This window comes from Varanus komodoensis, unplaced genomic scaffold (genome assembly GCF_004798865.1).
Source record: "Varanus komodoensis strain SLA01 unplaced genomic scaffold, ASM479886v1 scaffold2, whole genome shotgun sequence".
Taxonomy (NCBI): domain Eukaryota; kingdom Metazoa; phylum Chordata; class Lepidosauria; order Squamata; family Varanidae; genus Varanus; species Varanus komodoensis.
This window is the reverse complement of record NW_025335568.1, coordinates 50,938,629-50,964,175: the sequence shown is the minus strand read 5'-3', so window position 1 is coordinate 50,964,175 and position 25,547 is coordinate 50,938,629. Positions and strand designations below refer to the sequence as shown.

General features: G+C 41.4%; 1 protein-coding gene across 1 annotated transcript in view; it reads left to right on the top strand.

Moving 5' to 3' along the window:
- The first annotated feature begins 1,059 nt into the window (after window positions 1-1,059).
- Window positions 1,060-25,547, top strand: part of CASD1 (CAS1 domain containing 1) — a 42,670-nt gene continuing 18,182 nt past the window's right edge. Inside the window, exons 1-8 of the mRNA XM_044428804.1 lie at window positions 1,060-1,610; window positions 13,450-13,546; window positions 14,988-15,108; window positions 16,273-16,317; window positions 19,050-19,112; window positions 22,145-22,189; window positions 23,082-23,205; window positions 24,842-25,056. Coding sequence (XP_044284739.1) covers window positions 1,478-1,610; window positions 13,450-13,546; window positions 14,988-15,108; window positions 16,273-16,317; window positions 19,050-19,112; window positions 22,145-22,189; window positions 23,082-23,205; window positions 24,842-25,056 — 843 coding nt within the window. The 5' untranslated portion in view covers window positions 1,060-1,477. The remainder of the gene's footprint in view (window positions 1,611-13,449; window positions 13,547-14,987; window positions 15,109-16,272; window positions 16,318-19,049; window positions 19,113-22,144; window positions 22,190-23,081; window positions 23,206-24,841; window positions 25,057-25,547) is intronic.

The window sequence follows — 25,547 nt, the reverse complement described above, 5'->3', positions numbered from 1 at the left end:
GCAGTTCACAAGGAATAGTACAGGCCAGACACAGAGTGCTTTGCAACAACCCTGCAGAGCTCTCTCATGGTATGGTGCATTGATGGTTGGGCTGAAGCTAACAGAGCATAAGAAGTCTGTAATGTTACTCATTGCTTTTATTCCCTCACTGTGGATTAGGTAGTAGTATAAAAATCCGAAGCCTAATTCATTGTTATATTCCCCATGCAAGTTGGAAGGCTGTGTCAAGAAAGTACTTTATAGCAGTCCTGTATAGTAGGCCACTGTCAGTAATGCTAATCAGAGGGACATGAGGGTGCTTTGAATTGCCAGTCAAAAATCCCTCAAACTTCTCAGACAGCAGCAAAGTTCAACCTATATTGTCCCCTCTGACCTTTGAGGTTAAAACAATTGCATGCAAAAGGTTCATGCTCTATTGACTCATATGTAGCCTAGTTGTAATTTAAAATGTTCAAAAGCCAACCAACCTATAAAATAAGCTCACGAAGTAAACCCAACTTAGAACAGAAATTACTTTCGGTTTTGGGGCTAGATTTTTTAAACCTCTTCTCCCACAAGCAAGAGCAACACACGCCCGGATTCCTTGAAATGACCCCCCCCCCCCCAAAAAAAAACCCTTAAGGACAGATCCTGAATTTCATTGTGACACAGACATTTTGGAGCCTAAGGCGATACAGCCAATAATGGCCCCTCAAGCCGCGGGGCAAGCCGCGCAAGTTATTTTGACACGCGGGGAGGAAATCGTAGCTCCACTTGTCACGGTGCCGCACAGCAGCTGTCAGGGATGGCTGCTCCCTTGAACTCGCACACCCACAGGTGTAGTGCTCGTTTGGCCAACCCAGCTGGTTAGCGAGAATGAGGAGGAAGCGGTTCTCGGGTTAAACATAAACGAGGAAACGAGAAACCCTTTCTTATAGGAGCGGGGCTATCCTAAAGGGCTTGCATCCGTCCTGCAAGTTTCATTGCTCTCTCTTGCTCTCCCCCACATCCTCCCTTTAGACCCAGTCGCGGGTCAGCTCCGCTTGCGTGTGAACGACGAGCCGCGCACTCCCGCATGTCTGCGGCGGAGGAGGGGCTCGGCGGAGGGGCGCCGCGAGAGGCGGCAGCGGGTCAGTCGCCGCCGCGTGAGAGGGGCGCGGACGGCCCTCGCGCACAGCTGCCGCCGACCCCGCCGGGGACTGACGAAAAGGCGGGCACTTTCCCGGCTGCTGAGGTGAAGCGACGACGGCCGGACGAGGAGGAAGGGGAGGGGGTCGCGCTGCTGCTGACTGAGGCGGAGGGAGACGACGCAGAGGAGGCCGAGGGAGGCAGAGGCGGCGACTCGCCCGCAGCCGCGGCGGTGCTGTCGGCCTTCTCTGCCCTGCGCTGGTGGCGGCGGCGGCGGCTCCTTTCCGTTTCGCCGTCCCCTCTGGGGACCCAGTGCTGCCCAAGTGCGCCCGCCCGGTCTTTCGTGCACTGTTGTCATGGAGGAGCCAAGATGGCGGCCCTGGCCTACACCTTGGGCAAGCGGGAAATCAACCACTACTTCAGCGTGAGGAGCGCCAAAGCGCTGGCGCTGGGTGCTGTCCTCCTGCTCGCCGTCTGCCACGCCGTCTCTCGTAGGTACCAAGGTGAGGAAGGGGCGGCGGCACGGCCCGTGGACGGCAGGGCGGTCTTGATGCGCGCGCGTGGGGGAACCATGGGAATTCCCGCCCCGGCCTGACTAGGACAGAACAGCTGGAAGGGGACTTGCGGTCTGATAGCCGAGGAATAACAGAAGGGACGTGGGTTGCCCCGAGAGCAGCCTGTGCCTCTCCTCCGGGGACCGGCGCGCTTGTCGCTGGCATAGTTGTGGCAAGCGCTTCCTTGGAGGAAGGGGCGCGCGGCGCTACCGCGGGCTCTGAGGGCAGCAGTGACATGGGGGCGAGCCCGTCGTCCTCCCTCCATGTGTTTTGGTCCAGCTCCCGGGCCGGGGCTTCCTCCCTTGCGGTGGCGCCGCCGCCGGTTATTAGGGAGAAGAGGCTGCCTGGTTGACACCTGCTCAGTTTGGCCACTCACTGTATGCACATCCTGCCCCTCGCCATGTTCGCCTCTCGTGGCTCTTGAAGGCAGCCACCTGTGATTGAGAACAAACGAAAAAGCCCCGCCCACTACCATAGGTTCGCCTCTGCAGTTGAGAGAAGCTCATGCTTATCTTCCTAAATTAAGCAATTGATGTGCAAGAGAACCACGTCTCTCTGTGTGTTTATTCATTATCCACGTAGGAGTCTGTAGCGGATACAGCGTTACAATTTACTTTCCAGCCCTCGAGGGCTGTGCGAGCTAATTAAAACTGAATGATGCGGTTGGCGGGGCGCGGGGGGGGGGGAGGGGGAATTGTAATCGTGGAACCTGACAGCTAGGCAGATCCTGGGGAAAGAAAGGAAAAAGGCCAGACCTTGTGCTAGTGTTTTAAAAGCATGGCTTTGAGAACTTAAACCAGATTAAAAGGTTAGAATCAATCACTCTCCTTATTAATACAACCACTATTATTGGCACTATTATTGGCACTGTAAATGTTTGTTTTCCAGAACAAAAGTGAGGGCAGAGATAAGGGCAAGTCTTCCTACACAATCCCTTCATCTGAGCCACAAGATCTGAATGAAGTTCCTAGCACCCCTTTATTGTATTTGCTACTTTTGTAGCTTTCCCTTCCTCTCTGTAGAAACAGGTTAGTTCTTGAAGTGTCTTGATGACGTCATCCAGTGAGTGTAATGTTTGAGAAATGAGACTGTATCTGAGTTAAAATGCATTCTAAACCAATCCTCTAGGCATTAGACTACCGACTGCCTAAAAAAAGATTTAATAGAGACCATATGGGTTTTGAACAATAGTCTTACGATCACAGGAACTTTCAGGTGTTTTTCAGTGCAAGGCGGGAGTATGGGAAAACAGAGAAACCTTGTGCTTTTCCCTATGTGCAACCTAATATTCCTTGTTCCTGTTTTTTTCCCTCTGTGATCCTTTTAGCTCCACATATGTTTTTCACTTAAGCACAGAAGTCACTGTACACTCTTGAAAGCAATGCTTTCCTCATTATTCGCCACCATGAGACTTTTGTATATGATGTGATAGAAATGCCATAAATAAATATTTACAGTATGCCTTATTAGTCAACCTACTTGAGCAAAATTTGGGGACTAGAAATTATTCTGACCTATACAATGTCTTTCTTCAGTTCTTAAAAGACACAAACACTCCTGTAACACCATAAGAGACCAAGTTTATTTTGGCATAAGCGTTCATGGATTAGAGTGCCTATTTCATCAGCTATATGAGGTCTTATCCTCAGTTAGCAGGTGAGGTGAACAGAAAATAATGTAGACATTAAAGTCAGAAGGAAATGAAATGGAAAAAATACACTTCGTGAAATTTATGTTAAAATTGAAAACTATGCAAAATAACTACAGTGACCATTTGCAGTTTTAGTCAATGATGATGGTAACACAAGCATTCTAGCTGACATGCTTATATGGAATAAAAACAAATACTGGAATTCAGCCAACTAGAATTTAACTTTTTGATAAATTGTAAATCAGTAGTGTCATGCTGGAATCTGTCTTTGAAGTTCCTTTGTTCTAGAATGCCCACTTAAAGGCATGGAGAGAGAATCTTGGGGAGTTGAAGTTTCTTTCACAAGTTTTTGTTCTGGATTTGTATCCATCTATTTTGCATATTGATTTATTTGTTTACCCTTTGCAAGACACAGGAGGATATTGCTGGCAGGTACATTAGAAGCATATATCATGTTGGAAGAACAGCAGATAATGAATGATGTGGATGATATTATTAGGTCCTTTCAGGCACAATCTTATATGTGCTTAAATTGGAAAAGGTCCCAGCGTTCCCCAGCTAGCCATGGCCAACCCTATATCTTCTCATAACTCCATCACAAATTTCCATCCATGGATCGATGTCAAGTAGAACCTGCTAGTTCTGGGAATAGTCTACTTGGTGTTAACCCTCTCTTCCAAGTTCCTCCTTAATGCTGCATGCCATAAACTTCTTTCAGAACAACATGACAGGTGAACAAAATAGCACTTCACAGATGCTTTCATGCTGTACCCACCTATGACTAAACTGTATCTCTCATCATAATGACATGAGTGATCTCCATAGAGGCTAAAGCCATACCTCAGAGCCATTCATTGAACAAAGAGACCCAGGAAATGGCCTCAGCAGCACCATTCCTTCCAGTTGATCACCGAAGAACCTGGGCAGGGGCTAGGTTTCTATCATCCAGGGTGTGAGGAGGAACATGTGACATCATAACTAGGCTGTGGATGCCAAGTCCAAATCTGCCCTCGCAGTCATTCCCTTCACAGGCAAATTCCCATTTGGTAGGCATTGGTGAAAATCCTGGTGGAAACTAAGGAAAAGAAAAAGTCAGTGTCAAACATTTTAAGAAAGGAAGCCAAGTTATCCTAGGTAAACCAATAATAAATAAATAAACTGTGTTGCTGTTGAGGCAATGCAGGACAGATCTTTCTTGGAGCTCAGAAAGATTCCAAGAGACAGAACCTGCAAGACTTGTCTCCTCAGAAGTCCGTACAAGCACCTGGGAGTTCTTTATTATTTGTTACAGATTTGGCCCATAGAGAAGGTTCTACAAACAGAAAGAAAACCTTCTTGGTTTTCACTGCCTTGAAATAGGGCAGTGGGTCCACCATATACCAGATTCTACCTGCAAAAAGTAAAGCACTGCCTGAAGAGGCAGGATGTCAGAATGGATACTCTCAGATCCATTAATGATGGCTCATGGCCTCAAGCACATCTCACATCTTCATTCAATTCGCCCACTCCTGGCTCTTGCATTCTGGCTCTCATTATTGGATCAGGTCCCCAGTGTCTTTCCTATGGATCAAGGGGGTCCAGATTACCTGTACCTGAACGGCATTCTGCTTGGCTATTTTTTGCAGATATACAGTCCCCAGGACATGAATGGCACCATGACTTTTACCTGGAACCTAAAATTTCTAGTCAACAACAAGAAGAGTCACCTTTCCTGATCGAGTTGCTGGTTCCTCTGGGGGTGGTTCTAGATATTCTCAAGAATGTAATGATGCTCTCTTCAGCCAGGCAGTCCTCAGTGACTCACTGGCTTCATATATACACTCCAAAGGGAGGGTGTACCCCCAGGTCCTGGCAAAGTTTATGGGCCTGATATCTTACACTGGAACTGCATCAGTGGACAAGGTTCCCCCAGGCAGCCCTTCTGTCTAAGGTTTTAGACAGAAATTACATTTATCCACAGTCCAGCAATTCTTATAAGGGAGTTAATCCTACTCCTTATACCAGTGGCCACAACTGGCATGCTTTGTGTGTGCAGGGGGAGGCTCCCATTTTGAATCCAGACTGTATTCCTCTGACAATGGTCTCCTGCTTCACTGGTGGAGGACAGTCTTCCAGAGCCAACAACCTAAGGAAACTTGGCCAAGGTAGAATCTCAGTGATTTGCCTTCTCTCACCTAAGAAAGACCTGGTGGGCAGCACTCTTCCAAGGCAAATGCTCAGGCAAGAATGAACTTGTACCAAGGCCCTCTGGGAGGAGACCATGAGGTTCTGTTGGGCCTGGAAGCTTCTGTATCTTAGTGGGCTGAGCTCTGCAGTGAAGAAAGCAGCAGTGTCCAACCTTTTGGCTTCTCTGGGCCACATTGGAAGAAGAAAACCTGTCTTGGGTCACACATTAAATACACAAACACTAACGAAAGCTGATAAGCAAAAGGTGTGTGTGCATAATTTTCATTATATCTACCACCACAGATAAGCAAAAAAGTCCTTTCCCTAATTATGTGGCACCCTGGTCGGAGAGTCTTTTAAAAAATCATCGAGTAGGTCCCAAGTTTGTAATCACTAATATAGAAAATGAACATAATTAAGTAATATTTATTTATTTAAAACATTTCTATGCCGCCCCCATAGCAACAAAGCCTCAGGGTGGCTCACAGCAAGACCCAAATTATACAATAAAAATATTAATAATATTTTTATTATAAAAGTGAAAAAAGAGCAACATAAAACTAGTGGGATATTTGACATTGTATTTGAGAAACTAATGCGTCAGTATCTGGTTCGATGGAAGTAGTTGCAAGTCTCAGTTAGTTCTCAAGGTGCTCATCAGATATTTTGGTTCTAATTTTACTCTTAGTGTGCTTCATTCCGGAAAATAGTTGCTCACAAATGTACGTGCTGCCAAAAAATTAAGACATAAATAAGGTGTGATTGTGAAGCTAGGGATATTTGTCTCTGAGAAAATAGGACCTATAAAAGTCCATGATCAATTTTTTACGTTAAATGTCAGATTGCAGCTCTGCGCATTCCATTTGAAAATTGGCAGGTAACATAATTATGTCAACTGAAAAGGGAGTCGCAGATATACCAGAAAAGTGATTATTTTCCCGGAAATCTTAAAATCTGTTTTCAAACTCTTGTATCAAATTGAAAAGAAAGGCTGCATATTTTTTGCTGTTCACAGGGACTGTGTTTAGCCAGTGTGTCAAAGTGTATAAAAATGTTTGCAGTGGTAGGTTAAAATATTATTGATAATGGCTGCGTTTCACTTGCCATGTCACCACAAGCACATGCAATGTGTGATGGTGTCAATTTGACTGTCTGCGCTTGGAGGATAACATACTGGAAGCTGCACACCACCATAAAACTGAAGCCATGCATGCATACAAATAGCATATGTACAATTATTTTATGTGACATTGCAAAACAATGTTGTCATCTACAGATTTCATACTTGAGAACTGTGCAATCAAGTTACAAAAAAAATCACAAAAAATCATAATGTTTTAAGTACATTTATGATTTTGTGTTGGGCTGCATTTATAGCCATCCTGGGCTGCATACAACCCACGAGCTGTGGGTTGGACACCCCTGCCTTAAAGGTTCAAGTCTTCCTGGCTCCTCAAGACCTCCTGGGGTGGGGGGGTGGTCCCTACACCCAGAGGCCTCAAGGTACCCACCTGTCAATTTGTCTCCCCTAGCTCCACGTCTTACCACACTGCCCAACTTGAAACTTCACAGATCTGTCACCTGCTGCCAAACAGGGGAGCCAATTATTAGATGCCCTAACTGGAAGGTGGCCCTAAGGCCATCTCTATGTCTTTCAATTTTACCCCTTATTGCAGAGGTGCTCCAAAAAGGAGACCAGAGTGCTCAAGGGATCCTCATGTTTGCAAACTGGCCAGCCTGTTCAGAATCCTGAGGAACCTGACAGTCTCCAATTACCCTCTTGGCTCACCAGGATCTTCTTGGTCAGGAATTAACATCAGGAATTGGGCTTTCTGAAGTTAACCCCTTGGAGGCTGAGTGAGGGCTCTTCATTGGACAGGCTTCTCCGCCAGAGTAATTTCAGTGCTCCTAGTCCTCAGGAGGATGTCCACCAACAGAGTGCATGACTGTAGATGGTGGGTATTTCTGTCAAAATCTCAACCTTTGGACAGAGACCCTCCAGTCTCAGATGTTCCAGGCATTCCAGAGTTCCTCCAAACAGACCTGTCAGTCAGGCTTAGGCCCTGCACCTTCAGGAGGAAGGCCACATCCCAGGATTCTATCCAGGGGGGAAATGGCACTTCCCTGGACATCCATTTGCATAATAACCTCATTAATCAGTCCATCACCTGCCTCTAGGTTCCCCTCAAGTGCCTAAATAAAGAGCCCACAGCCCTGACCCAGGCTCCGCTCAAATAAAGTATATCGCAGAAGTAAGTACACCCATCACATTTTGTAAATATTTTATTATATCTTTTCATGTGACAACCCTGAAGAAATGACACTTTGCTACAATGTAAAGTAGTGAGTATACAGCTTGTATAACACTGTAAATTTGCTGTCCCCTTAAAATAACACGCAGCCATTAATGTCTAAACCACTGGCAACAAAAGTGAGTACACCCCTAAGTTAAACTATCCAAATTGGGCCCAAAGTGTCAATATTTTGTGTGGCCACCATTATTTTCCAGCACTGCCTTAATCCTCTTGAGCATGGAGTTCACCAGAGCTTCACAGGTTGCCACTGGAGTCCTCTTCCACTCCTTCATGACGACATCACAGAGCTGGTGGATGTTAGAGACCTTGCACTCTTCCACCTTCCGTTTCAGGATGCCCCACAGATGCTCAACAGCGTTTGGGTCTGGAGACATGCTTGGCCAGTCCATCACCTTTACCCTCAGCTTCTTTAGCAAGGCAGTGGTCGTCTTGGAGATGTGTTTGGGGTCAGTATCATGTTGGAATACTGCCCTGCAGCCCAGTCTCCGAAGGGAAGGGATCGTGCTTTGCTTCAGTATGTCACAGTACATGTTGGCATTCATGGTTCTCTCAATGAACTGTAGCTCCCCAGTGCCGGCAGCACTCATGCAGCCCCAGACCATGACACTCCCACCACCATGCTTGACTGTAGGTAAGACACACTTGTCTTTGTACTCCATACCTAGTTGTCGCCACACATGCTTAACACTATCTGAAGCAAATAAGTTTATCTTGGTCTCATCAGACCACAGGACATGGTTCTACTAATCCATGTCCTTTGTCTGCTTGTCTTCAGCAAACTGTTTGCGGACTTTCTTGTGCATCATCTTTAGAAGAGGCTTCCTTTTGGAACGACAGCCCTGCAGACCAGTTTGATGCAGTGTGCGGCGCATGGTCCGAGCACTGACAGGCTGACCCACCACCCCTTCAACCCCTCTGCAACAATGCTGGCAGCACTCATATGTCTATTTTATTGATTGATTGATTGATTGATTGATTTATATCCTGCCTTTTTCCTACAAAGGTCTCAAGGCAGCTTACATCATTCTCCTCCTCCATCTTATCCCCACAACAACAATCCTGTGAGTTAGGTTGGGCTGAGAGTCTGTGGCTGGCCCAAAGTCACCCAGTTGGCTCCATGGCTGAGTAGGGACTAGAACCCAGATCGCCCGAGTCCCAGTCCCATGTTCTTAACCACTACACCACACTGGCTCTCCCAAAGCCACACTATTTCCCAAAGCCAACCTCTGGATATGACACTGAGCACGTGCACTCAACTTCTTTGGTCGACCATGGCGAGGCCTGTTCTGAGTGGAACCTGTCCTGTTAAACCGCTGTATGGTCTTGGCCACTGTGCTGCAGCTCAGTTTCAGGGTCTTGGTAATCTTCTTATAGCCTAGGCCATCTTTATGTAGAGCAATAATTCTTTTTTTCAGATCCTCAGAGATACTTTGCCATGAGGTGCCATGTTCAACTTCCAGTGACCAGTATGAGAGAGTGAGAGCGATAACACCAAATTTAACACACCTGCTCCCCATTCACACCTGAGACCTTGTAACACTAACAAGTCACATGACACCAGGGAGGGAAAATGGCTAATAATGCCCAATTTGGACAATTTCACTTAGGGGTGTACTCACTTTTGTTGCCAGCGGTTTAGATATTAATGACTGTGTATTGAGTTATTTTGAGGGGACAGCAAATTTACACTGTTATACAAGCTGTAAACTCACTACTTTACATTGTAGCAAAGTGTCATTTCGTCAGGCTTGTCACATGAAAAGGTATAATAAAATATTTACAAAATGTGAGGGATGCACTCACTTCTGTGATATACTGTACCTCTGCCTCGGTGCTATCCTTCAACAGTGTCCTTGTTGCCATCATCTTAGCCTGAAGGGTTTGGAATTAGGGGCCTCCCTTCTGACAAAGCCATATGGGTCTCACAAGGATAAGGTGGTTACCCAACCTTTCCTTCTTCCCAGGTTTAGTTTACCCCCACCCCCACTCAGGGCTCAAGAATGGTCTTCCTTGATGTTCAAAACCATCTTTCCCTCAGGAAAGAAGGCGGCACACTCTGGCTGCCCGTTGAGAAGTTAAGTTTTATTTTAACTGGTCCCCCTCTGACCAGGCCCTATGGGTAGCATAAGCCCTATTGCTGATATAGCTCCCTACTAATCTCCAGGTCATTTTCTCTACAGAAAGTCTCTATGAACTCCCTGGCTAGATAGCTGCATACTAGATGGCATCATGCTAATCTATATGCCTAGTGGCCTGGTAGTACCCAAAGGCACCCTGGCACATTCTGTTAGGGGCATGGATGCCTCAATGACTTTGAGAGGGAGAGCTTCCCCGGACTATGGTTGATTTTAGTTCTCTACATTCTCAAATATGAGTTGAACCTGGCAGGATAATCACCTGTAAAGCAGAGGTTCTGTGCTGTATCTTACAAATGTGGGGCCTTCCCTAAGTAATATTTTTTAGTTTGGGCAGAATTGCATCCATTCGGGCTGGTTACATGTAAACATAATTCTTTGTATCATTTTATCAGTTATCTTTGCCAGTTGATAGTTCATTTTCTTGAAAATAATAATTTCTGAGGAATCTAACAATATCTAGTGACAGTGCAGTCCTGAGCATATATACTCAGAGCTAGTTCAGTGAAAGTTCCCAGGTATTTGCAGCCTTAGCCTTCCATTTCTTCCATGCCAAACAATAACAGTTAAAGTTTAAAAGTGCTGTTATCTCAGAATGTCTAGATTCAAGCTATCTTTTGTAAATGGCAACTACACTTTAAACTATGGTGTTATGCAAACTTGACCAAAAGGGGTTTATCAACTGAACAAACCTATGTAAATAACTTTCAAACTAGTACAAACACATTTTGCCTGTTTATTTTATTGAAGTTTATGCTGTTGCAGGACTGATAACTAGATTAAAAGCACCTTAAAACATTCAGCAGCTCCTTAGATCAAGTGACATTTCCTTGTGTAGGCGGGCAGAATTCGTAGAATGTAGAGTCCCAGATGTTTTTCTGATCAAAACAAGTTTACATCAAATTCTATTTTTAGCAAGCTTTCCAAATTGTTTATCTTTTCCATGTTAAAATAAATTTATCTAGAATATATTTATTTAAACCATTTTTACCCCACTCTACAGCCAGAAAGGCTCCCATAGTGGCTTGCAGATTAATAGAAGCACAGCAGTTCTCACTAGAGAAAAGAATATACAAAGAAAAAGGGAGGCAGAAAAAGGGTTATTACCAGCTCTTAAAGTTAGAGTACTTAACCAGCTGATTTGGAAACTTTTCAGGGATGGAGAAGCTAAAAGGTGGTGGTAGGTCAGCAGTTATTCACTCCCCAAAGATCACTTATGCATTATCCAGAGGGAGGGGGGACAAAAGATAACATACCTTCTTAATATGTGCATGCACTGATGTATATGTCTAGCTGCAGATTTGGAAATCATAACTTATACAGAAATACAATTTATCTTTCCATAGTCAAGAAAACTGACCTAAGGGCCTGCTTATTCTACTGTCCAGATATTAATGGTTGATGGGCAAAATCAAGGCCCGTGCATACTCTTTTTATAGTTCTTTGTTTTAAAACTGGACTCAACAGACCTATAAATAGAGGACTGTTCTCTGTAAAGGAGGGCACATACTGTAGCTACCTCACACTCTGCACTCAAATGGAACAGCTGCTGCTAGGTGATAGTTAAGGAAGGACTAAAGGCTGTTTAGGTACACTAGCACTTCAGTTCTGTTCAAAATCTGTATAGTAATAAACTAAAGCTAAAGTTTTATTATAGGGCACCAGCTACGGGAATCATGTATATTTTCTAAATACTTCAGACTCAAATCGCATATGTAAGTTGGATCCTGTTTTAGCCCCATGGAGATCAGTGACTAATTTAGTCTGACACCAACCCTGAGAATGCTAACTTAAGGAGGAAGAAGAGGTTCCTTGAGGGAAGCTTGAGGGAAGCTGATAATGCTGAAAGAGTAGGTGCAGTTAATATTAGATAGCTGGATAATTTTTGGAACTTAAGAGCACTTTGCCTATTTTTAGTTAAAGCAGAATTGTTAGAACTAAAAAGTTATATGACTCCAGGTATTTCACATTCAGAAAATTTCATTTTTCCTTCATTTATTAACAAGCTCTACTTACAGAAATCAGAGTCCTAACTTAAGAAGCATTTGTCTTACATAGATGACTGCTTTGATAAACAGCACTCCCAAATGCATTTTGTTATTCAAAGAAAAAATAACATAATTAGTCTGTATCTCCTGAAATAGATGTTGGCATTTATGGTGCTCTCAAAAGCTGCAGAAACTAACATCATGTTTTGAAACCAAAATCCTAGAGCACATCCAGGGCGCAAATCTGCATATTAGGTACTGATGCCTTTTATGTGATCCTAGATCCTTCTGGACCAGCACCTAAGAGTCCATCATTCAGTCCCTATTGTATGAGTTGAGTCATAATTAGGCCTCTTTACTGGATAACAGCTGTTATGGAAACCAATCCTATACCAGATATATTTTCTTACACTATTAGTTTTCAGTTAGTTTAGAAGCAGGCCCAGAGCAGGGCAACACACCAGACTTGTTGGATCTGCTTTTGTTTCTTCTGGTTGCTTGGTAAATGCCATTTGTTAATTTTGTAAAGTGAACTTTTCTTCAAACCGCACAGCACAGGGCAGAGAAGTAATATCACTCTGCATTTCTGTTAAGATTTCCTGAGCAGTGCCTTCCTGGCTGCTTTGAACCTAAGTGAAAATAGTATTTGCATTTCATTGCAATTCTGTGTTTGCTTTGAAAGCAGTTAGTTCTAGTTATCAAACTGTGTGCTTAGACTATAATAAGCGTGTGTCCTGATTAAATTTTGTATAGCTTGTTTTTGAACTGGAAAAAAGGAAAATATATAGCATTGTGAAATAAACTCTATACTGTGTGGTGACAATAACTGAGGTACTTTAAAGACCAAAACAACCCCCCCCCCCCAAATCACCAAAAGACTCCTGGTAGTGCTTGTCACAATGGACTGGAAATTTGCTTCTTTACCTTAGATGCATGCAGATTTCCTCCAGGAATCGAGAGCAGGGGCTAGCGAACTTCCTGTAACAAATCACCTTAAGTCAAGATAAATCTGTTTGTACATCCTCAAGTATAAGTAGGGCAGAACAAAGAGGCATGTATGGTTAGGGGCTCCCTGCCATTGATGGTCTCTCAGAGTCCCTAAAATTCCCTAATGTGCAGCTTGCAAACCAGGTATTCTTTCTTCTCCAGCAGAACCAGACCACACAAGCAATTGACAACACAAATGACAAAAGTACACTTTTAGAAGTAACTATTCTTGATCTTGGCCCCCTACTTCTTATCTCAGTCAAGATGTAGCAAGAAGTCCTGTATTGTGTATGTATGTGGGCCAAGCAGAATGGAAACCAGTGTATTTTATTTTAAAATACACATTAGCAAAAATATTTGCAGTCCTTGCTGCTATATAGTTAGACATTACAGTAGGAATCATAATGGGCACTTTGGGTTTCCCAAGTATTTTTACATTAAAATCAAGCATTGGCCATTTCCTACCTGGTAGCAAATTGGTGTGGTGCTAATGTATGTTTAAAAGTTGGATTCCAGTATCAGTTCTTTTTTCTTTTATTTTTTTAGGTGATGAAAGTTGTGAGTACCTTCTTTCTAGTGGAAGATTTCTTGGCGAGAAAGTATGGCAGCCTCACAGCTGTATGATGCACAGATATAAACCAAGGTAAGATACTCTTCTAACTTCTCTTATATACAGGTGCTGATGCCTTTTGGGTGATCCAATTTCCTTCTGGACTAGAACTTAACAGTCTGTCTTTATACCTTTACATTGTTACTATGAAATTCAGGGGGCATAGAATGGCAGCATGTGTTTTGGGTTGACTGTGTATGATTGTATAGTCTTTTTTAGTAGTTTCCATTTATTAGAAGTAAAAATGAATAGTTAAGATACCTTGCTTAATATGAAGAACTAGAATATTTTTAGTTGGTAGCTTAACTGTAGAATAATGTTTAAGAATGCAGTTCAGCTGAGATGAGAAAGAGCCTCTGAATTCGGGAAGAAGTCATGGAGGGTGTCTTCACCTCCTTGCTCTTCCACTTTGAATTTTTTACACAGTCATTTTTGGCTGTCTGGTTTTGCAAGAGGAGAAAAGGGGGCTAGAGCTACAGGGTATCTCATATCCTGGCCTCCCCAGTATCCTCCCCCCACCCGAACAGCCCCTTTACCCTCTCTAAGGTTGCTTTTCCAGTCTCAGAGAGCAGCCGATGTGGTTCTGTTTGTGCTGGCTGCAAGGGGACAAGGGACTAAGATCAGAGCTCCAGTTCCCAGCTCTGAGGCCAAAGTACTGTTGTGGACTCCAGCATTGGAAATCTGAACTATCCTGGATCCCCTGTCTCCCCAGTGCTGTCTAGGGGCTGCAGTCTTGTTCTCTAAGTTAGTGTTGGAAAAGTATTCAGACCAGTCCTGCTCACTTAATTCAGTGGCTATTTCTTCCTCACCCTTGGTGCATAAGATATGCAATGCTGCATTAAGACAGTTGTTGGAGAGCATGCTTCTATACTCTGCTGGCATTAAGGCATTAAAAGAGAAAGTGAAGTGGTAAAACACATCTCCCACTTCTGTCATTTTTGATCACAGGCTTTATTGTCAACTAGCTATCAGGTAAAGCAGCTTCTTACTTTATCCTAAGTCACACCGTTGCCATTATCTTGTGGGATGGATATACCAAAAAGGAGAGAGCCTGAGCAGGCCCTCCATTTCAGTGTAGCTTACATTTGTTTTGTTACCTCATTAAACTCTACTTGTTTAGGTTGTGTTGGAGCCCCAGCACAAGCTACTAATGTTTCAGTTCACTTTTGTTTTCTAATCTATAACAACTATATATGATGCTTTATTAGTTAATTGAATGTAAAGATGGTAGAACTGTATATAACTTAATATGGAAACAAAATTCTTCTTTTCTTATTAATTATCTAGGTTTGGGCAGATATATGGGTTTATTTTTATTATATTTATTTACTTATTGTGCAATAAATTGGTGTACTCTACTTCTGGTGTGACTGTTGAGTTAGCATGTTAGGAATATTCCATACCGTTACAGATTTGTGTGGATTACTCTTGTTCTGTCATTCTTGCAAATTAATATTAATATTTGTTTTTACAGTGAAGCCAAAAAATGCCTTGAAGACAAACATATTGCATTTATAGGTGACTCTAGGATTCGTCAGCTCTTTTACTCATTTGTAAAACTCATAAACCCTCAAATTAAGGAGGAGGGAAACAAGGTATGATTTTCATTATTTTCATTCTCAGTGTTCTTTTTTATTGGTATTACAGGGAAGCTATGTTCTTTCTAAGTATGGTTATAAAAGTATTTCTGTGAAAGAGATAAATAGAGAACTGGACCATAGAATAGCATTTTTCGGGCACAGTTCAGACATCATATTCGCAATCCCACACAGCATTGTTTATTGGATTTGGGATCTGTTGAGTGTCCATGTGGTCCCTCACTGTTTCTGCTTGTTCTTGTCCTGGATGGAAAATTCCCCACAAACCAGAATTACCATGATTTGATCATGGTTTGCAGTGGAAACACAGTTTCCTAGCTAAGACATCCTGATGCATTTAAATAATCATTTACCATTATATTTTGTATTAAGATGTGTGAACAAAAGCAGGTGAAAAGAGAGAGGCATCAGTGCATTGTTAGTTGGATCAGGGATGTGATATCTGAACTAGCACACTGAAAGTGGTAGCTGCAGAAAGAGAACTAAGAAGTCAGAGAGAAATGTACCAATTGAAGTTGCAAGTACTCTTAAGTATGAATGGCACTTGCTTACGAGGACTGGCCCTTGAGTGTAACATTCTAGCAATGTTCACTGCTATATTATTGAAAGAAGACTGTGCTTAGCTGGAGAAATACTGAAATATACATGAAATTGCATGAAAGTTTTCTGAGGGCCAAATTACACTTTTGGTTTTATGTGTCAACGAGGCTTTTTTTCTTCATATAGCAGGTACAGGGGGCCTTGGTGAGTTATGAAACCAAAATGAGTGAAAAGGGGTTTGTAATACCTTTGTAGTGCAGCTCTAGATGAAAACTTTATACCTCCCCCCATCTTCTGCTGCTGTCTTTGCCAGAGAGGAGTCCTCCCATGGGACCAGTGGTGGCTTTTTTTCTGATAAAAAGATTCAAGGATGTGTGTTTGAGTGTATGTAGTAGTGATTTTTAGGGGAGGGGGGTGGTGGATGATTGTGGTAAAGTTTAAGATGCCTCCATCTGTGCCATGGGTCTGCTACTGATTTCTGCTCTGTCCCGCACAGTTGCATTTTAGCGTTTTAAAAATAAGTGGGACTAAAAATATACATTTTTTAGGATATATTATGTGTTTGGTGTGTGTGTGTGAGAATTTTTGGAAATTTATAATTTGTATTTCTTATTTTGATAGCATGGAAATATTCCTTTTGAAGATAAGTCTTCTTCACTTAAAGTGGTAAGATATCTAATTTTCTTCTAAGTGCTATGAAGAAAGCAAGTTAATGAAGGTTGTAGTGGTGGGGGGCAACTACATATTCATGCATAACCGTGGAAAGCTTGTAGTCATCTTTGTATTTTTTGGTATCAGGAAGACTGCAAAATTAAATGCTTTGAAGATTTGAAAGAACTAAGTGCTGCAGATGCATACAGCTAAAAATAATATAAATTAACAAAAATGATTGAATTTTCTATAATTGAAAATAATTGAGGCCTTCAGCAGGATTGAACCAGCTTATACCACAGTTCAGTAGCTTCTCGAAGTAATGGTACGAAAATTTCTTCAACATACATGTACATTGCAGAAGAAAAATATGCATGAATGTATGTTAAGGAAATCTGAGAATTCAGCTTTCCCAAGTGTGTAAAAAGGCACGTAGAGCTACAGCACATGTATATTTTTAACTCATGTGCTTTCTGCATTTGCTGAGGAATGCACAAATGCTAGTTCTGCACACCACTGCAATTTTTAGTTTTGCTCTTAAATATATTTTAGGAGTATATATTTAAATCTCCTCATTAATATTTTTTTCTGTCCATTTAAAAACCTTTCATCAATTTTAACTTAAAGCATGCTTCCCCTGTATCTTGACCTCTGGGTGATACTTTCCCATAACCAGTTTCAATTGGAACATTGTTAAGTACCTCCCAGTGCATTATATTGTGGGGAAATGTGCAATTACATTAATTATTAATTAATTTAATAATAAACATTTTTATTTTAATGTAATAAAGGGAGTTCTATTTTGAATCCTGTCTTTTTTAGTAATTAATTTTCAACCCTGCAATAGGTGGGAAACCTCAGGCCCATGGGCCAAATCTAGCCCTCCTGGGGTTTCAGTGCAACTTCCTGTGTTCCCCAGATGGGCCAGGCTCCTTTCCCCCAGCCTCTAACCCTTTAGGGGTTTCCCTTCTATTTTGCTGTTTTACAGGTAGGCTTAGTTTATGTCAGTAAGACATAATATTTAAGTTATTTTGGGCCCCATCCCTTTTGCCTTCAACCTCAACTCCTTTGACTTTGATCTTAGCCATACTGGAATGCATTGCCGAGGGCTTGTCCAATATTCAACTTCTGGGCTCAAAGAAGTTCCCCACTCTTTTTGTATAAAATCAAGAGTAGCGGGTAGAGAAAACCTAGATCACTTTTTGAATTAAGGGTTTCCAGCTCACATTTCAGTTTCTTAGCCGGTAAACTATATTAGTTCCCATTCAGCTTGAACACATTTTCTAGCTTGGGAAATGCATATGCTATAGCAGAGGTTTACAACCCCCGGTGCACAGACCAGCGCCAGTTCATGGAAGATTTCTTGCTGATCTGTGCGGGGCTGCATCCTGATCACTGTGGACCAGTACGGGGTGGATTGGGGCCTGGTTGTGCTCCACCTCAGTTGGCATTGTATTTCCGGGGAGTGTGTTGGTGCTGCCTAGGGGGCCAGGGAGGGGAGAGATAGTTTGGTGAGAGGTGGCTGGGAGCCATGCTGCACCTATTTTGGTATTTTGCTCTTTAGTTGGCATTCTTTGTTGCTCGGTTTCTGGATATTTTGGACCTCCTTCCTTCCTTCCTTCCTTCCTTCCTTCCTTCCTTCCTTCCTTCCTAGTATTGTATTTGGAAACTAATACACAGAATAGTGTATTAGTGTTTTTTGTTTCTGCCTCAGCCGTCCCTGAGGTGGTTTTCCTGTTTTCACCAGTCCCCAGCTGTGGAAAGGCTGAAAATCACTGAGTTACAACATAGTTCAGCCATGGAGATTTGAGGGAACAGGTAGCACGAGTCATTAGAATTTCAAACTAGGATCAAGTACACAGTCTGGGAGCACTCATTAATCTAGCTTAGCCGCTAGGGATACAACTGGACTACATGGCTCAGAAATCTTTTATCAGCTCAAGCTACTATGTTGATTATAGCCCTTCCTGAACAGGATAGCCTTGGTTCAGTTATCTGTATCATGGTAACTTCCCATTGGAATTACTGCAGTGCATTGTATGAGGGAATGTCTTTGAAGATGATCTGGGAACATCAGTTAGTTCAGAATAAAGCTGTGAGATAGTTAACTGTGGCTGGTTGAGATAAGTGTATCACTGCAGTGCTTCACTACCTTTACAATTTCCCATTCCATTTTCAGATCCATTGCAGAGTGCTGGTTTTGAACTATAAGCCACTACATGAATTGCAATAAGGGTGACTAAATCACTGCCTCTCTCATGCATTTATTTAGACGTTGAAATCTTCAGGTAGTCTTCTCCTAGTGAACACCTATTCCCCAAGTGCAATGCCTTCCTTAGAAAGGTGTACCATCCATTTTTGTTTCATTTTGACACAAAGCAAAATACCATTTTATTTTCCAGATCTTTTAGTCTTTTAGTTTTAACTTTAAACTGTTTTTGACTTGTGACAGTTTTATGTTGTTTTGTATTTTTACTGTTTTAGTATTACATTTTAAAGTGTAGTATTTCTTTTTTAAGCCACCTGGAGAACTTGTAATACTTGAGAACCTCAGTACTGTTAAAAATGAGGCAAATAAATATTATCCTGAGCAGTCCAGAGAATAATATTCTGTAGCAACCAAATGAAATTAACCCTGGGTTTATGAACCAATAGAACATTTGTGAACTAATGAGAAGACAGGTAGCTTCTTACAATGTGCAGTTTCAAGATTCCTTACACTTGCTAATCTGCATTGTTTCCTTTAGGATTTTCTGTGGTATCCAGAAGTCAATGGTTCTATGAAGCAACGTATCAAGTCTTGGACTGAAGTGAGTGAGTTAAACAGATAAACTGGCTTTATGGCAGTGTATTACCCTCTTCTGGGAAAGCTGTCCCCTCTTCTGTTTTGTCCTCCAACTGTATGATTCCTGGCAGCCATACTGGCTTGCTCTTGGGCTAGGTGGTGTTGCTGCTGAATGCTAGGTCAATCCAAAATAAGATCTGAGCTGGCTGAGGTAGTATTGGATCTGGGGTTAAGGACCTTGCGAATGGTGGTTCTGCTGGACCTGAACTTTCATGCTGAGGCTGTCTTTCTAGGGCAGCTCAGGATTTCGTGGTTCCCATGACAACCTTCAGGCTGTCCTCAGCTCAACACATGTAAAAGGACACACTCTTGACCTGGTTTTCTCAACTGGGCAGGAAGATGGTGATCTGCAAGTTGGTGGGGGCGGGGGGGGGGATAAATATCAACTACTTTGTCATGGTCAGATAACTTCCTCTTGAGGCTTGGATTTATGGCCCCTTCTCCCCTCTGCAAATGTGGGGGATCTGTTAGAATGGTCCACCCCTAGAATCTAATGGATCCTGAAGACCTCTGAAAACCTCTGGGGATATTTCCAGCTGGTATGGTTGGTGCTCCTGTTGAAGACTACGTCATTCTATGGAATACAAAGATGACTCAGGTGGTTGACCCAATTGCTCTCAAGTGCCCTCTTTCCTCAGACAGAGCCCATTCAGATCCTTGGTATATACCTGAGCTGAGAACAATGAAGCAAAGAAGGAAGATGTCTAGAACTCAGGTGGAGGAGAATTTATGCTAAGTCTGACCAAGCATGGTTTAGAACTCACTATTGAGCCTACATCATGGCAAAAAGACAGGTGGCCCCCTTGCTGGCTTGGGGCTAGGTTTTCTGAAGGAACACCTTTTCTCATATGTACCTACTCAGACATTAATATCCTTTGGGGTCCTTCTCAGGGAGCCCCCTCCCCAGGGAAGCAAGGGGTGTGACAACTAGAAGAAGGGCCTTCTCAGTTGTGGCAGCCCATCTTTGGAATATGCTTCCTAGAGATGTTTGCCCTGGTACCTGCTCTTTGTCCTTTTGACACTAGGTGAAAAAAATTATTTTCCAGACAGTTTAATAGTTAAAGATGTAGTTTTAATTAGATGCTGTGGCTGAACCAGTGTATCAATTTGATTAGATGTCTTGGGGTTGTTTTTGTTACTGTTGCTTATTAGCTCTTACTGCTTTTATTGTGATATTTTAATCTTTGCTTATATGTTTTAACTTTGTAAACCACCAAGAAAGCCTTTTTGGCTAGGGGGCAATATAAAAATGAAATAAATATTCCAATAAGCCAATAGGAAGGTATTTCCCTGTTGCCTGCTGCTTCCCACTGCCACAGACCAGCATGGGGGCCACTTGCACTCTCCCCCTGTTCTTCACCTTGACCTCGGTTGACATCACCATTTGTGTAAGAAACAGCAGTACTGTTGAGGAGGCAGGGGAAGCAAGAGGCACTCCTAGAGAAGCCAGCCACTTGCAGGGAGTCATGCAACACTGGGTATGCCTTGGGTGGGGCCTTAGAGACCAAGTTTAGGCTAACCTGCTGAATCATGCTGTAACTCACAAGGGGCTATGTGGCTGTTTCTTTAGCTAACTGCACTGATGGGTAATTGGGCTGGGTGTGGGGGAAATTATAGCTGTATCTTATGATTACTGATATTATGTATTGCTGATATTATTATGACATTATATATTCTATCATTATACTAAGTTTTGTTTTGCATTGCTTACATTTAAATATTGTATTGCTTGACTGTATTGCTTGAATATATTTTTGATTTTGAATGGAATATGTATTTTCTTGTTATAAGCCTGCCAGGGAGACTTACGGGTTTTGGGGTGCCATACAAATGTAATGATATTCAGAAATTCCTAGTTCTGCTTAATTTCAGTATAGCATAAAGAGTTTCTGTTCTAGCATTCGGTTGCACTCATTTTTAAAACCTAACTAGGGCTATGTTTTTTATTTATATATATATATATATATATATATATATATATATATATATATAAAAAACATAGAACTATATATATATAGTTCTAAAGTATATATCCTTGTCTCACTCCCTTCTTGACTGGAATTTCTTTAGTGCAGTGTCCTTAGACATTGCAGTATACATTCATCCAAGAATTCTCATATAATTTATATATAAGCACAAGTAGTATTTTATCAATTGAAGAAGAGTTCAGTTTCTCCCAGAGTTTGTATTTGGAGATAAGGTCAAAAGCACATCAAAGGTCAATGTATGCTGCATAGCGTAAAGATCGTGCTCCAGAAGAATATTTCTCAACCAGATGTTGAAGGGTTAGTGCATGGTCAATGACTGAGTTACCTTCCCTGAAACCTACCTGCTCATCAGCCAAAATATTCTCGGTTATAACCCTGTCCTGAAGCTTATAATACAGGTGTCTAGTGTAAAGTTTGCCAGCTATACTAAAAGGGCTAATAGGGCAGTAATTGGCGGGTAGATCTCTGTCCTTTTTAGTAAATTAGAACCACCAAAGTTAAGCCCAAATCCTCAGGAACCTTAGCATGTTTGTCAATATAGGTCAATAAGGATGCCAGAACAGGTACCTACCAATCTATGTTTTGGATAACTTCCGCTGAGATGGAATCGTACCCAGGAGCTTTTTTTGGTTTCAGATGGTTAATCGGTTTATACAATAACCTTTTAATTTTTCATATACTTTAATAGAAATTTTAATATTTTATTATTATTGCTGCTATGCTATGTATCAATTTTATTATCGTTGCTGTGGGATATTGATCTCATTGTATTGGTTTCATTGGCTGTTGTCTTATTTAAATATGTTATTGATTGTTTATATGGTCTTTTAAATTTTTAAACCACCCAGAGAACCTGTGGGGTATGGGGCAGTATAGATGTACAATAAATAAATAAGTGCGCATAGCCAAAATTTGTGAATAGTAAAATAAGTTATTTAGAAAATTTGACTGTTAATACCTTTTTTTGACTGTATTGAGAAGACTGACCTGCCTTTCACTGTGCCTATAGGGTTCTTCTCCAAAACCTCACATAATTGTAGCAGGAGCTGCTACGGTAAGTTCTTCAAATATTAGTCACTGCAATGGCCAAATGAAAATTAAGACACTTGTCTCCTGGTTCACCTCTTTCAAATTCCACATGTTCTTGTTGTTATAATATTTATATCCTATTCCCAGTGAATGGGACTCAAGATAGCTCACAACATTAAAAACTTCTACAATTAAAACATTCAATATACATAAAAGTTAAAATATATTAAAATTGAGCAAAATGCCGAGATTAAAAATCCTACAAACAATATAGAGAGGATGTCTCTGCTGTTGCATTTATGTATGTAACTGGGCATTGGACAATCTGAATTACCCTAGGCATACCTTTTCCTCTCTCTGTTGCTGCTCCTGATTGAAGAGCAACATTTTTTTCCCTGAGTAGACATCTCTGGCATGGAACACTACCTTTGTTCTTGCTGTTTCCTTTATGAATGAAAATTTCCATAGCCTGATCTGTAGAGAGCTTTGATATATACCCTGGGTACCACTAATGTTTAAATGGAGGTGCCGATTTGCTACTTGTGCAAGGATAAAATGTGGTTTCTACAAGTAGTAGAAGGCTTGTGCAAACAGAATGACACCACTGGAAACAACCCATTCTTGGAGTTCTGTAATATTATATTTTGCAAGTTTTAACCATTCATTAAGTAGTAACTGTCTTTTTAATGCATTAACTCATTTAGCTATAGCAGTTTGTAATATCTTATATCTAATTTCAGAGTGTTCAGTATCAGCCTATATTTATCTGCTGCACCTTTTCTTTTGATATATTTTAATAAAGTATTAGAACTTATTTTCCCAGATTAGTGAATCAGTAAGTAAAATTTGTGTATAACAGTTTATCATTTTGATTATGTTGACTACAAATACATATGATGATTGTTTTACCTCTTTAGTGGTCTATCAAAATTCACAATGGCAGCAACGAAGCACTCACACAGTATAAGATCAATATCACATCAATTGCACCTCTTCTGGAGAAACTGGCAAAGAACAGTGATGTCTTTTGGGTCTTACAAGGTAAGCTTAACTATTGAAACTTGTGAATTAAATTGGTTCATTGAGGAAGATTTTCAATGTAATGCTGCAGTTCCAGTCTAGATCTGAGTATTAGTACCAGCCTTTTTTCCTAGTATAAATTCCAAAAGCAGATGAAGTTTGGTATTATGGCTGGAGTCATTGATTAGTGCTTCATTTCTCAGTTTGTGGGAAAGCACAATTCTCACTGGAGAGAAACGCTTTTATCCATAATGGCTGAACAAAAGTTTACAATGTTTTCCTTCTTTGGAAAGAGATTGACTATCTAGACTGCAGCAAATCAGCTGTTTGGAAAGGCTCCATGCTACAAATTTGACTGGCAGTCTGTAGGACTCCCAAGCTGGTGGATCTTACCCGTGAAAAAATATCCCCAAAATTATGGTTACCGGCTAGGTTGGCAACAGCCTGGATCACTCTGTATTTAATATGTGCTTGAAACAATTCAGTGGGATTATCAGGAGTTTTGGAATTATTGTCAGAATGCTGACAAGACGCAGCTCTACTTTTCCTTTTTATCAGGTAATGTAGTAGATGTGCATTCTTGACTAGCTGCAATAATGATACAGGCTGTGGGCCAGTAAACAGAAGCTGAGTCCAGATATATGCTGTTAGTAGTTAGAAATATGTTAGATATATATTTTTCTATGTTCACCTGTTCTGGATGGCATTGGACTTCCACTGAAGAAGCAAGTTCATAGGGTTTTCATGGAGCCACCTTTAGGTTCAGATGGGCCTCAGTTACACAGAGTGCCTTCTATCAGCTTTGTGTGGTGGATGAACTAAACCCCTTTCAGGGATAACTTGGTTTAAGTAGTCTTGCTTTTGTCCAAATTCCAGGTTAGATTACTACAAGGTACTCTGTATGCAGTTTGGAAACTGTAGCTTATGCAATATGTGGAGGCTAGATTGATAGCAGGGATTAGAAGGTCTGATCATATAACATTGATTCTGGCCTTGCTTGCACTGCCTACCTGTATATTTCTGAGCCAAATCAGGGTGTTGGTTTTGACCTGTGAAGTGATAAATGGCTGGGACTGAAATACTTGGCAAAACACCTACCTGATATCACTACCCATACACTATGATCCTTCTCCTTCAGAGGAGGAGGATCTTTGCCATCCAACTTCAGAGGATGACAACAAGGAAGAGAGCCTTCTTAATGCCATTCCCCCAGTTGTGGGATGATCTCTTCAGTAAGATTTGCCTGACACCAACATTGTCATCTTTTTCGGACAAGGCTTTAATAATTCTCAATATTTTTACTGATTGTTTAACTCTGTTTTTATAATCTTGTAATCAATTTCCTATTATAATAGAGTATTTTTAGAGCTTTGATCTTTATGAACCATCCAGAGATCTTTAGCTTTTGTGTGATTTAGAAATGCAATAAAGAATGAATGAGTTGTCACATGAATATATGGACTAGCTTCATAGTCAGACCTGCCAGACCTCTTAACTTCCTCTGCAGTGAATTTTGTGCTAACATGCCCTAACTGGAGACATTTGTATCTGGCTTATTTCAGTGCAACATTTCATAGGTGACCAATGTATCCTAGAGGTTGAATATTTATTTACTGCTTTGCTTAAAAACAAGTACCTCAACATTTTTTCTATTCAGATCCAGTTTATGAGGACATGTTGAGTGAAAGCAGGAAAATGATCACTAATGAAAAAATAGATGCCTACAATGAAGCAGCCATCAGTATTCTGAACAGCAGTTCAAAAAACTCAAAAGCTAAAGTAAAAGTTTTCAGTGCATCTAGGCTGATAGCAGAAGAAACTATAAGTCAGTCCACAGATGGTTTACATCTTCCTGAATCAAGCAGAGAAACAGTGAGTAACCTCTTTTTCAGAAAACAGCTTTTAAGATTAATAACAAAAAGTAGCATCCAGAATTTAGCCTATGTGGCCAATAGTACCAACTTTGTTAGTTTTTTGTAGATGTCATTTTAAAGTTTTCATTCAAGTGATTTGGACAAAATTATTTACAAGCTATACTTTCAAAATATTTTAGACAATGTAGATAACCTGTACTACTCTGTAATTGTCATGCATTGATAGAAAACTCCAAATTGCTGATTCCTTGGCTAATACAGGTTTTTCATTTTTTCCTGGAAGAATGGATCTCAAATCCCCTATACTGTCATACTATCTTTCAGTGCAGAAAAGACCTATGTTGCAATGCAGCTAATAGACTTAACTGAAAATCCTTAGTTCAGACCTATGCATTAACTTCTTCAAGCTGCCAGCTTCATTGCTGCATCAGTAATATGGGGGCTCGGGGAATGATTCTGGCTTTATTTGTGGACATTGCTAATATATGG